General features: G+C 43.5%; 1 protein-coding gene across 2 annotated transcripts in view; it reads left to right on the top strand.

Annotated features, from left to right (window-relative positions):
- The first annotated feature begins 10,037 nt into the window (after positions 1-10,037).
- Dennd6a (DENN domain containing 6A) overlaps positions 10,038-13,292 on the top strand; it is a 59,881-nt gene continuing 56,626 nt past the window's right edge. For both annotated transcript variants that reach the window (XM_041662679.1, XM_041662678.1), the window contains exon 1: positions 10,038-10,340. In XM_041662679.1, coding sequence (XP_041518613.1) covers positions 10,113-10,340 — 228 coding nt within the window. In that variant the 5' untranslated portion in view covers positions 10,038-10,112. The remainder of the gene's footprint in view (positions 10,341-13,292) is intronic.

Raw genomic sequence — 13,292 nt, 5'->3', positions numbered from 1 at the left:
GTAGCCTTTGTTGGCCTGGAACTGTTTATGTAGTCCAGGATGGCCTCGAACTCAAACTCAGAGATCCACCTGCCTTTGCTTCCCAGGCGCTGGGATTAAAGGCCTTAAATCTCATCTCTCCCTTTTGTCTTAGTTATTTTTCTGTTGCTGTGATTGAAACATTGTAACCAAGGCAACTTTTAAAGGAAAGCGTCTTATTTGGGGCTCTTGGTTCCAGCGGGTTAGACTCCCTAAAGGTAGGGCAGCAGAGCAGCAGGCAGCAGGCCCATCAGCAGGAACAGGGAAACGAAAGCTCACATCCCAGCACAAGAAGAAAGCAGAGAGAACAAGCTGGAAAATGTTTTCCCCAGCAAGGCTATCCCACTAAACTGCCCCCGACAGTACCAACTAGGGCCCAGTGGTTGAAGGATGGGGACTGCTGGAGACACCGCTCATTCAAACCACCACACAGACACATAACTTCTCGGTCCTATAGAATTCCACAAGTCCCACAATCTTGCTTAATTTTGTCTGTGTGTATTGCTTTTTGTTAACACTGACATGCCTGCTGGAAATCTGGTTCGCTCTAGGGCTTACACTCACACTGACCCCTGTCAAATGGTGATTTAAGCACATGGTATCCTCTTTAAAACAAGTCCTCTGTTTTGTTGTTGTTTGTTTTTAGTTTTATGAATAGGCTGAGAACTTTTCAGACCTTTAATTCCTGGTCCCCTTGAACTTAATAACTTCTTTTAATTTTTCTCCTTTTTGCCTTTTCCATTGAGGAGAAACTAGGGCACTTGAATTTGCTTAGAAAGTTCAGGTAAATATCCAGTCTTGGTGTTCACAGGTTTCAACTTCGACAAAATAGAATATAACAAATACCTTTATCAGATTCTATCAAGAATCATCTTTTCTTCATTGTTGAATAACATGTCTTTTACTACCACCAAGTCCCCACTAGAATGACTTTTATTGCCCATATTCTTACTAATGTTGTGTTTATGATTACTTGTATCTTTTCTGAAAAGATGGAAGCAAACCAGAAATGATGGCATACATCTGTAATCGTAGCACTTGGAAGATGCAAGCTGTAGGAACGGAAGTTCAAGGCCATCCTTAGCTGTACAGCAAGCTCAAGGAGAGCCTGTACTATAACACCTATCTCAAAAACAAAATAAAAATAGTCCTTTCTGAGTCTTCACCAGAACCATCACCCTTAGCATCCATGTTTCTCCCATTTGCATTACAAAAGTATTCAACCCCACACCCCATTAAGCAGCTCCAAAGCCATTTCACTTGTACGAAATTTTTTTTATTATTTTATTAATATGGGGGTTTCTATGGCATGTGTGTGTGTGCATCACTTGTATACAGTGCTCTTGAAGACCAGAAGAGGGTGTCATATCCCCTGGAACTGGGAGAAACAGTTATGAGCTGCCATGTGGGTGCTGGGAACATAACCCAGGTTCTCTGGAAGAGCAGCCAATGCTCTTAACCACAGAGCTATCACTCCAGCCCAATTCCCTTTCTTAAATATTTGTTATCGCAGAACCCTACTATTGACATCATAATCGGTATTATTCTGCAGACAAACTGAACAAGACTGTCTCTCTTCTCACCACCCCCCTCTCATATTGGCTCACTCAGGCACAACCGGAAGGGCAATTGTAATGGTAACTTCATCACGAATACCCTTAGAGATATTCCAGGAGCAGTTCACTTCTTGACACTGGGCGAGACAACTACAAAGCAGTGCTCAAATGAGTGAGCTATTACTAGCTCTTTTAAGTTAAGAGTGCGCACTGCATTTAAGAAGGGTTATGCACACCCTTCCTTTGGAAAACCCACCTCCATGCTCTCTCTTTCACCCCAGTGACCTCTCTTTCTCCTAACTCTCCTGCTTAAAATCTATATTAAAATTTCTTGACCGCGAGGGGTGCGCCCACCCACTGTGACGGTGGGACTGATCTAAGAGGAACTCACCAAGGCCAGCTGGACTGGGACTGATGGAGCATGTGATCTGAACGTGGCTGACAAGGAGGGCTGACTGAGAAGCCAAGGACAATGGCTCTGAGTTTTGATTCTACTGCATGTACTGGCTTTGTGGGAACCTAGTCTGTTTGGATGTTCACCTTCCTAGACCTGGATGGAGGGGGGAGGACCTTGGACTTCCCACAGGGCAGGGCACCCTGACTGTTCTTTGGACTGGAGAAGGAGGGGGAGGGAGGATGGGAGGAGAGGGAGGGAAATGGAAGGAGATGAAAATTTTTAATAATAATAATAATAAAAGAAAAAAGTTTGTGCGTGAGAGAGACCTTTAATCCCTGCACTTGCGAGGATCTCCGTGCATCCAAGGCCAGCCTAGCCTGTATCATGAGTTCCAGGCCAACTAGGGCTACATAGTGAGACCCTGTCTCAAAACAAAACAAACAAATACAAGGGCTAAATAAATGGCTCAGTGGTTAAGAGAACCCAAGTTTGGTCCCCAGCACCCATGTAAGGCAATTCAAAACTTACACCTTCTTCTGAACCCTATGGGCACACACACACACACACACACCAAACACAAACACACATCAATAAAAAATGAATCTTTTTAAAAAGAAAATTTTTATCCAGGCAGTGGTGACACAAACATTTAATGTCAGCACTCAGGAGGCAGAGGTAGGCAGATCTCTCTGAGTTCGAGGCCAGCCGAGTGAGTTCCAGGAAAGCCAGGACTACACAGAGAAACCCTGTCTTGAAAAACCAAAAAGAAAGAGAGAAGAAAAGAAAAAGTTTAGTATTAACTTTTATTTGTTTAGACTACAGATTCTGAAAGGAATACTCTATAAAATCAGAGTACAGGCCATTTCCAGAGACGATAGGCATGTGGTATGGCAAGTGAGGGAGAAAGACCTGTCTTGACTGTGAGCAAACATCCAGGGACCTGGGCGCTGGTGGAGTAAACGTGGAAGGAAGGGAAGCCAGCCAGCATGCACAAGCTCCACGCTTCCTGAGTGAGTGCATTTCCTGTTGTTGCTGCCATAGCAACAGGAATGAGACTCCAACTTCTTCAGCCTTCTGATGAAGACTCACGGGAGCAGCTCTCAGGAAGGCCTTCAGCCTTGGACAGTTCTGAGGTTTCCAGCTGTTCTGAACACTGAAGAGCTATCGGGTTCTCTAACTCTCTAGCTCATGGATGGCCATGAGGAAGTACTTATGATCTTATCGTGTAAGCCAGTCTAATAACGCCAATATTCTATTGTTCTTCTGGAGGACTCTAACACAGATGCCATGGGTAATCCAAAGGAAGATGCACCAGCCAACTGAACCTGTATGCGTCACACACTGGCAGAAAGGCTGATAGTCTCTACTGAGACTTTATTTCCCCACCAGACCATGGTGGTTTTAGCAGAGATGTCAATCAAAAAAGATTGTCAAGATTTTGAAGGTGGCTCCAATAGAGTTGCTGGTGACATATTCCTTTAAAGAAAGCAACAAGGAAACACAGTGTTCAGGGAAACACTTGGCTCTCAGTCAAACCTACCAGTGCGTTGATCTTGAACTTCTTAGTCCACAGAACCATGAGAAATAAAATTGTATTTTGTGATTCAAAAACTTAAAGTGTACATTGTACATTGTAAAAACTAAACTGAAAGAGTGATAAACTAAATGGGTTATTTCAAATTAAAAGATAAGAGAACAGTTACATATATGTGCACTCAACACACACAGCTTACCCGGTGGATATTTGCTGAGTACATGCCATGTGTCAGACATGTTCCAAATATAAACATGAAACACAAAGTTTTACAACATTGCCCCCTCTCTCACCCATGTGAGTGTGAGTGTGTGTGAGTGTGAGTGAGCGTGTGTGTGTGTGTGTTGTCCCCAGGTCAACATCAGGGTGCTCCTCATTTTTTTTTAAAGACGGCGTGTCTTACCCCATCCAGAATTCAATGCCTGGCTAGCCTGGGTGGCCAGTGAGCTTTGGGGATCTTCTCTTCTCCACCTGCTCAACAAAGGTTACAGAACGGAGTCATCACTCTGGGCTTTCATGTGGGCACTAGGGATCTGAATCCAGCTCCTTGAACCCTCACGGCATGAGCTTTACTGATGGAGTCATATTCTTCTAGCCCTTAATTACCCCTTTTAGAACCTTCACAGACACTGCTTAGGAAGTGTCCAGTGCATTTAACTCTTACTTTTTGTCTAACCTTCCCTTCAAAACCTGCACATAAACATTTGTCTTCCAGAGATATGTTGCAGTAAACTCAGCTTTGTAATGATAGCATAACAGTAGTTGGCCTGTCTATGTTTTGTTGTTATTATTTTGAGAGGATCTCATGTAGCCCAGGATGGCCCAAAACTTTGTATGTAGCTAAGGAGGACCTTGAATTTTTGATGCTCCTGCTTCCACCCCAAGGCTAGAGATACAAATGCGAACCACTAAGCCCAGGGTGACTTCGGGTGGTTGGATGGTTTGGTTTTGGTTTTGGTGGTGCTTGGTTTTTGGGTTTGCTCTCTACCTTTGAAATATATAGACAGTCCTATTTTTTTTGTATTCACTTACCATTACATTGTAGTTATACCTACACTTGAAACAGAGAAGGAGCTCTACTGGTTACCCAGGTAAGTGAATGTCTAGGACATTTAATCTTCCGTCAGACTCTTTTGGTAAAAAATAAGCTCCAAAACATGACATTGCAAGTCATTTCATGTCTCGTGTTCATTCTTTTCTTTTTTAAGTTATGAAAATTGCTTAAATACCAGGAATTTGGTTATGGATGAGTGGGGAAGTCTGGAATGTTTTTAATCTTGTATTCAGTGTTTTTGGTAATAGTAGAAGAGCAGTAAAGCCATGAACTTAGTCAGTGTTTTGACTCACGCAGCCTACCTTGACTTAAGTACTTCTCACATGGTGAAAAAACACCACCACCAACAGAAAGCCTTCCATGTAGGGCTTCTGTTGACAGGAAACACAACCTGAGCCAGGAATGTGACCTGGCTGCCAAGTCAAGCAAATGTGATCTGAAATGGCACCAATATAAGACTTCTGGCCAGGATAAGGAAGGATATAGTCCCAGGGTTCACTCTGCTGGGGTTGGATCACACCTAGAGAATAGTGTTTGCTTTTGTGTCTTTTTTTTTAATATTTATTTATTTATTTATTTATTATGTATACAATGTTCTGCCTACACGTACCCCTGCAGGCCAGAAGAGGGCACCAGGCCTCATTACAGATGGTTGTGAGCCACCATGTGGTTGCTGGGAATTGAACTCAGGACCTTTGAAAGAGCAGGCAATGCTCTTAACCACTGAGCCATCTCTCCAGCTCCTGCTTTTGTGTCTTAAAACTGATTTGACAAATTGAAGTTTACCCAAGTTGGGTTACAGGATGATGAATTGCTAGAATCCTTTGGAGAACAGGTGGAGGATCTGGGATAATTTACACTGGAAACGAGAAGATGCAGGAGTATAGGACGGCCATTCTGAAACCCACGGGGCTATCATTTAGAAGAGCTGGACTCAATGAGAGGAAGACTTTCCCAGTCCTTACGAACATACAGAGACAAGCAACTCTGACAGGTAGGACTTACATTTAAGGGTCAGTACATGTGTGCATTCAAAAAGGGAGTGGCTGGCCCATCATCAGATTCACAAACAGGAAGGAAAGTGTGGAGAAAGTACCCTACTCGAGATTCTTTCAGATTCCAAGGTTCTAATGACAAACATTAAGAAGAAAGAAGGTGTTACCATTTCCCTCTTCCAGACCCCATGCAAGTATTAACCACAGAAACTATTCCAGATCACAGAGCAAGATGGCTCAGTGGTGAAAGCCCTCGCTGCCAGCTTGGCAACTTGGTCCCACATGATGGAAGGAGAGAAGCATTTCCAGCAAGTTGTCCTGTGACCACCAAAGCTACAGTAGATGGGTGCCCCCACATAGATTAATAAACACAATAAAATCTTAAAATCAGATACCGCGGGAGAGCATCATATTTATAAGCATGTAAAGAAAACAAACCCATCCCTACTTTCAAGCTTTCCCGGTGTTTACAGAACTTTTGTATAATGGTCTAAGAAGCAGTAGTATGAATGCATGTTTTTGTCACAAACCCCAGATGCCTGCTGTACCTAATTTCTCATTAGACCTTTGGCCGTCTTAATATGTGGTTTTCAAAATGCACCATTCGGACAACATGTCCTTAACCAAATGTTATATAAGATAGTATTTCAGCCAGGAGTGGCGATGCACGCCTTTAATCCCAGTACTGCAGAGGCAGAGGCAGAATCTCTGAGTTTGAGGCCATCCTGGTCTACAGAGCTAGTTCCAGGACAGCCAGAAAACCGAGAAACCCTGTCTCAAACAAACAACCAAAGGTCGTATTTCAAAGAATGGTAGTCTGTGCCCAAAGGTCAAAGATCCAGCTGGTGGAACAGCTGGTCATTAGAGCTTATTAATCATTAATAACAAAGTAGCATACGGTGACGTGTATACACCAGGTGGTCAGGGAGGCAGGTTAGTCATCATCATTTTCACTTACCAGCCCGGAATCTAGTTCTTGTAGCTGCTTGCTGCCATGATAATGGATGGTGCTACTCCTGGATCACAGACTTTTTCTTTCTAGCCCACTCTTCTTCCTAATATCAAACGGTGCTGTTTCCTCCAAACAGTAGGTTTGGAACCTTACTTGAATGCAGATTGTTTTTCTTCTGAACTATACTGGTTCTGTTTAACAGACAGGTTGTTTTGATCAAAGACAGATTCTAATTTTTTTTTATTGTTTTTTTGACACAGGGTTTTTCTGTAGCTTTGGAGCCTATACTGGAACGAGCTCTTGTAGACCAGGCTGATCTCCAACTCACAGAGATCCTCTGAATGTGTTCTTGTGACCAGTAAACGTACCTCAAAACAGAACATGGGGATTTGAGAAGACAAGCCCCATCTTTGGCAGCTTTCCAGCTTCTAACCCTGCGAAGTGATTGGCCAGGTTTAGAATTTCATATACACGGAATCAGGAGTGGGCATTCCTTCACACTCAGGCTTTCTCCTACATGGATTTTTGTGTGAGACTCACCTACAAGGCTGTATGTAGCAGTGGTTCATTGTGTTTGTTCTGTGGAGGCAGCATTTTAGAGTACTGATTGAGAAGAGAGACTTTCCTAGACTCCCTGGAGATCAGAAAACTGATCTCTGGGATCATTCAGTGAACCCGTGATTTCCAGAATTTTATAAAATTCTGAATACCGTAAGGATTCATTGAGATACTTGTTAACTCAATATGTTGCAGACTTCACATATTCCCAGCATCCTTGAAAAGTTAATAATAGTAAATGACAATATCGCTCAAAGCAGAAATTGTATAAACTTATTTCAGACCATTACACACTCTGAAGGGGATATGGCTTTTTTTTTTAAATCTATCCACATCAATATTTCTGCTACTAAGGGTGATCCTTAACTTTACTAAGGTCAATCCACCTGTCTCAGCCTCCCGGGTGCTGAGATTAAAGGTGTGTGCCACCATGGCCCAACGTGACAGCTTCTAATTTAAATGTTGTCCCTAGTTAATGTTCTGTGCTATACAAAGTTCCCAGGTTCAGATAGGGGGAGGAGATGGCTCAGCAACTAAGAACACTCGTTGTTCTTGCAGAAGACTAAGGATTGGCTCTCAGTACCCACAAAGGGACTTGCAACCCTCTTTAACTCTGGTTCCAGAGGATCTGGCATCCCCTTCTGGCCTCTGTGGGTATCAAATGCCACTTCAGTACACATACATATATAAAGGTAAAGTACTCACACATTTAAAATAAAAATAATTGGGCTGGAGAGATGGCTCAGCAGTTAAGAGCACTGCCTGCTCTTCCAAAGGTCCTGAGTTCAATTCCCAGCAACCACATGGTGGCTTCCAACATCTCTAATGAGATCCAGTGCCCTCTTCTGGCCTGCAGGCATATATGCAGGCAGAACACTGTATATATAATAAACAAGTAAACCTTTTTTTAAAAATATTTATTTATTTATTTATTTATTACGTATACAATATTCTGTCTGTGTGTATGCCTGCAGGCCAGAAGAGGGCACCAGACCCCATTACAGATGGTTGTGAGCCACCATGTGGTTGCTGGGAATTGAATTCAGGACCTTTGGAAGAGCAGGCAATGCTCTTAACCTCTGAGCCATCTCTCCAGCCCAACAAATAAATCTTTAATAATAAAATAAAAATAATCTTTTTAAAAAGGTCTTCAGCATGTACTACTACTGATGTCTGAGAATACTTTACTATCTCTTTAACGGTCACGTATTTTTATGTGTTTAAATGTTTTTCCTGCATTCCTGTCTGTGTACCATATATGTTTCTGGTGTCCTCAGAAATAAGAAGAGAGCACCAGATCCCCTGGAACTGGAATTACAGATAATTATGAACCACCACATGGGTGCTGGGAACTGAACCTGAGTCCTCTGTAAAAGCATCAAGTGCTCCTAGCCACTCCCCATCCTTCTATAGTAAGATTCTTTTTTTTTTCTTTTTCTTTTTTTTGGTTTTTCGAGACAGGGTTTCTCTGTGGCTTTGGAGCCTGTCCTGGAACTAGCTCTGTAGACCAGGCTGGTCTCGAACTCACAGAGATCCGCCTGCCTCTGCCTCCCAAGTGCTGGGATTAAAGGCATGCGCCACCACCGCCCGGCTATAGTAAGATTCTTATCCATCAAAAAGACTCAGATTTACATCTGTTCTGCCACCTACTAGCTATGACGTCATTATTTGGAGCCCCAGTTTTGTTCTATGTAAAATGGAAACAATAGCGCTGTCTTTTGAGGCTGTCGAGAGGCTCAGGCATGGGAATGAGTGCCAAAGCACAAACAGTAGGCTGTTTTTGGAAAATGCGGCGTGTGTTATCAGTTGCCTTCTATGCACTAGCCCAAGGATTACTGTGTTTTAAAACCACTTTCAATGAATAAATCCTAGTAGGTACTGAATAGATCCTATTCAGTGGTTTCCTGCTGTGCCAATAGTCAATGGCAATTGAACAGGGAAGGTGCCTCTTGAGTGCCCAGCCTAGTGCTGACCGACCTCTAACAAAGTAGTTTGAGACCAGGTCCCTTCTGCAGTGCTCAGAGAACATGATCCAAAGGTGGCTTGACCAACTTGGCATTCCAGGAAAGTCTGGAGAGTTGAGTGAGTGAGTCATTCCAATAAGGAGGGCGTTGCCTTGGTAGAGCGCACACAGCCGAGTGAAAAGTACATCTTATCAGCGGACTGCAGGGGTGAACGCACACTTGCATTAGAGTTGTTCCTATTCTTTTGGGACTGACTAGTCTTGTAGCCTCTCAGAACATAAGTCTCCTTATCGGTGAAGAGAAACAAATTAGCCAAATGTGGGGGCCCATGCTACTAAACCTACCATCTTAGGAGGCAGAGACAAGAATGCCACAAGGTAGAAGCCAGCTGGAACTACATAAGACATGAGAGAGAGAGAGAGAGAGAGAGAGAGAGAGAGACCCAGCATTAACAAACAAGATAGAGATATAATGTCCACCTACCATTTACTCGCGATGATATGTTCAATAAACTTATGTATTATATATATGATGCTCTATCTGCATATACACCTGCACGCCAGAAGGGAGCATTACTTCCCACTACAGATGTGGCTGCTGGAAATTGAGCTCAGGTCCTCGGGGAGAGCAGTCAGTGCTCCCAATCTGTGAGCCATCTCTCCAGGTCTGTTCAATAAACTTAATACCTGTACTCTAACTTGGCTCATCAACTGGCATAGAGTTAAGAGTTTAGCAAATACTAGTTACTGTTACCATTATGTTTTAATAATATTTTGATAATGAACGGTGTCATTCCAAGAATAATGAGTCGCTTCCTTTCTTGAAGTAGAGATGACATTCCTGAGCCACTGTTTGTTTAAAGAGCTGGGACACCAACAGGCCATACAGCCTCCCCGTCGTGGAGCCGGGGTGCAGGAAACTGCACTGAGCTTCGCTCCCAGGGTCACGTGGCGCGCGGCCTCGCCCCTATCCGGCCGCCCCGGAGCGTCTGCGGCCGGCGGCACTCGGTGCGCGTGCGCGGAGGCCTGCGCGCTCTGCGGCGCGGTCCTCTGTGGAGCCGGCGGGTGCGGATAGGGGGTGGCGGATGGCTCTGCGGGGCCCGGCGGCCTTCGGACTCGGTTCCCGCGGGTCGTTGGACGAGGCCGGGGCCGAGGGGCGCGAGGCGGCGGCCCTTTCGGCGGCGGGAGTCACGCCGGAGGACGAGGAGGAGGACGATGGGCGCCGGGGCCTGCTGCGCTGGGACGGCTTTTCGGCCTGGCTACACTGCGTGTGCGTGGTGGGCTTCGACCTGGAGCTGGGCCAGGCGGTGGAGGTGAGGCCGGGCCGCACCCTGTCTCCACCCTTAGCCCGCCCGGGTCCTGGCGGCCGCGCATCCGGGCGTGGCTTGCAGCCCCTGCAGGGCTCAACGGGGCGGCGCTCCTCTGGCCCTTCCGTGGGAGGATCGTGGGCTGCGGCTAGGGGTGAAAAGTTCTTTATAGGCCCCTCCTAAATACTTGTTGATGTTCCTTATTTTAAGAACACGTTAATAACTGAAGGATTTGAGGCACCCAGAAAAGGCTGCAACAGACAGGATGTTTGCTTGGGACTTTCAAGAAAGGAACAATACCCCTGACATATGGTGAATTAAAGTGGCCAAACGTGCACGTCCAAGCGTGTGGGCGGACAGATTGTATTGTCAGTTGCTGAACTCATCTAAATCCAAGCAAAAATGCTTATCTCAGCATGCATTTTCTCCTTTTCCTCTCTTTGTTCCCATTTTCTGGTTTAGTGTGTCGTCGGGCCATTTTCCCTCCAGTGTCTCTTCTCTTACAGATGAAATCCAGGGACTTCCTAACACTAGGCAAGCTCTTCACCCTGTATCCCCATCCCCTGTCATTTAATCCTAATACTGATTCTGTAACAGTTGACTCAAACCTGATGTCATACGGAAAATCGCCTTGTAAGGCCTTCGAATTTAACTCACTTTTGGTTTTGTTTAGCATTCTTCTTTGTAGCTTAAGAGATTTGTCTTATTTTTCCAAGAGAACTGTTATTAGAAAGACGTATGTTCTAAAGTTTTTGGCATTTTTGTTGTTATTCTGTTGGTGTCAGTGAAAAATTCTAATGTAATATAGGTGGCCTGAACTGGCCAGGGAGGTTCTAAGTGAGGAACTACTGCATTTGTATTCTACCATCTTTCTGTCTTCTCTGCCGTTACACAGTTCATTAAATACTGAGTTTTCACTACGATCTAGACATTGTAGGATAGTAGCTATACAAATAAAAGGATGTTATAGACCGGTATTTGTAGATTTAGACAATAAGGTGAAGATCCAAGAATTAATCTCGGTAGTACATCGGATCAAATTTATTGCTTGACATAAATATTCAGTAAATATTTGTAGATAATAGATCGAGTTAGTACATAGAGAAATTAGTTATTTTATTTGTGGCAGGAAGAGCAATCTCTAAAGACTGAAGACATTGAAGATTTTTTTATGTGTGTATTTTAAAAGCCTCCATGACTATATGTGTGTCTTATGTCCGTGGAGGCTGGAGAAAGGGGTCAGAGTCTCGGGATGTGTAGTTCCACAGTTCTGTCTACATGGGTGCTGAGAACTGACCTCAGATCTTCTGGAAGAGCTGAGCCATCTCTCCAGCCCCTGAAGACAATGTTTTATGCTAATTATTTGATGATAAACTGAAATTATATGTGTAGCAAAATGAAACTCAACTAGAGAGGAGAGGCTGTTGTATTGGTTGCATTAAAAATTATTTACACGCGGGTTTTTTGCTTACATGTGTGTCTCTGCACCACACTCATGCCTATTGCACCCGGAGGTCAGAAGAGGGCATCCAGCCCTCTGATGGGGAGTTACAGATGGTTGTGAACCTGGTCCTCTGGAAGAGCAGCCTAAGTGTTCTTACCCACTGAGTCTTCTCTTTAGCCCCTTTGATTGGTTTTGTAATCTCATCATTTGGAACATTGCTTTTAACACAAGTTAAACAAGTGGAATATTTTCAATTTTAGTATGATTTTAAACAAGTTGAATATTAACAAATATAAATATTTAATAATATTAGTTGGGATGCTGAAAACTATGTATCTCTAAAGGGTACATACTGTTTTATTTCCCATCACTACCACTGCACAGCGGTTTTTTTTTTTTATAATGTAGTTCTTAGCTTTTTTCTTTCTCAATATTTAAAGAAAAGTATTAACAGTATGAATTCCCTCAGAAAATGAGTAAGACAGGATTCTTCGATCTTCTGTTTAACTTTGTGTCCAGATTCAGGATCTTCCTCTAGGAAGTAAGGATGAGTATTGGGGAGATTCCTTCATAAAGGACCTAAAGAAAGATAAGCATGATAAGATGCAAAATGACTTTTGTTTTGTTTGGAAACTGGAGCCCACTCTAACCCTGGAGTACACGTAACCCAGACTAGCCTTGAACTCACAGCAGCCTTCTGTCTCCATGTTTGGGACAAAACAATTTTGTTTTCCTTGTCTAAAAAAAATTACATTTATTTGTGTGTGTGCGTGCACGTGTGTGTGTGTGTGTGTGTGTGTGTGTGTGTGTGTGTGTATGGTAGAGCACAAGCAGGAATGAGTTGATTCTTTCCTTTCACCATATGGGTCCTGGGGATCAAACTCAGGTTTTCAGGCTTGGAAGCAGCAAATTTCTTTTCCCTAAACAACTGGACCATCTCACTTGTTCTTGGCTTTTGTTCTCTTTAGGGTCTCTTTATGTAGACCATGTTGGCTTCAAACTCAGAGATCTATGTACACTGCCTCCTGAATATACCACCTTTTGTTTTATTTTTGGTTGTGAGCCTAGCTTTTAGCGGCTGAGCCATCCCTTCAGTCAGCTCTTTATTTTTTTGTTATTTTTTTTTTTTATTTTCATGTGTACAGGTGTTTTGCCATGGCTGTTGGGACCCCTGGAACTGTAATTATAGACAGTTGTGAGTCACCATGTAAGTGCTGGGAGTTGAACCCAGGTCCCCAGGAAAAGCAGTCAGTGCTTTTAACTGTTTCTCCAACTCCTCTTTATTTGCTAACTGAAAGAGACATAAAGGGTCTTTGCCTTTACTCTTTTTAAAATGAACAGAAGGCAGTAACTAATATAAGAAATTGTTGAAGATATATTTTGCTTTTTTCGAATCTGTACTTGTTTTGGAAATGGCCAGCAAGAGTAGTTAGGATGGGATTAGAAAGGTAGACTTGTGGCCAGCCAGGCATTGATGGTTTACGCCCCGTACCTGTAATCCCAGTACTCAGGAG

The sequence above is a fragment of the Microtus oregoni genome, unplaced genomic scaffold (assembly GCF_018167655.1).
Source record: "Microtus oregoni isolate MIOR12 unplaced genomic scaffold, Mior012 000013F_ref0000133, whole genome shotgun sequence".
NCBI lineage: Eukaryota > Metazoa > Chordata > Mammalia > Rodentia > Cricetidae > Microtus > Microtus oregoni.
Note: the sequence above shows the minus strand (reverse complement) of the source record. Positions and strands in the feature narration are given on the sequence as shown.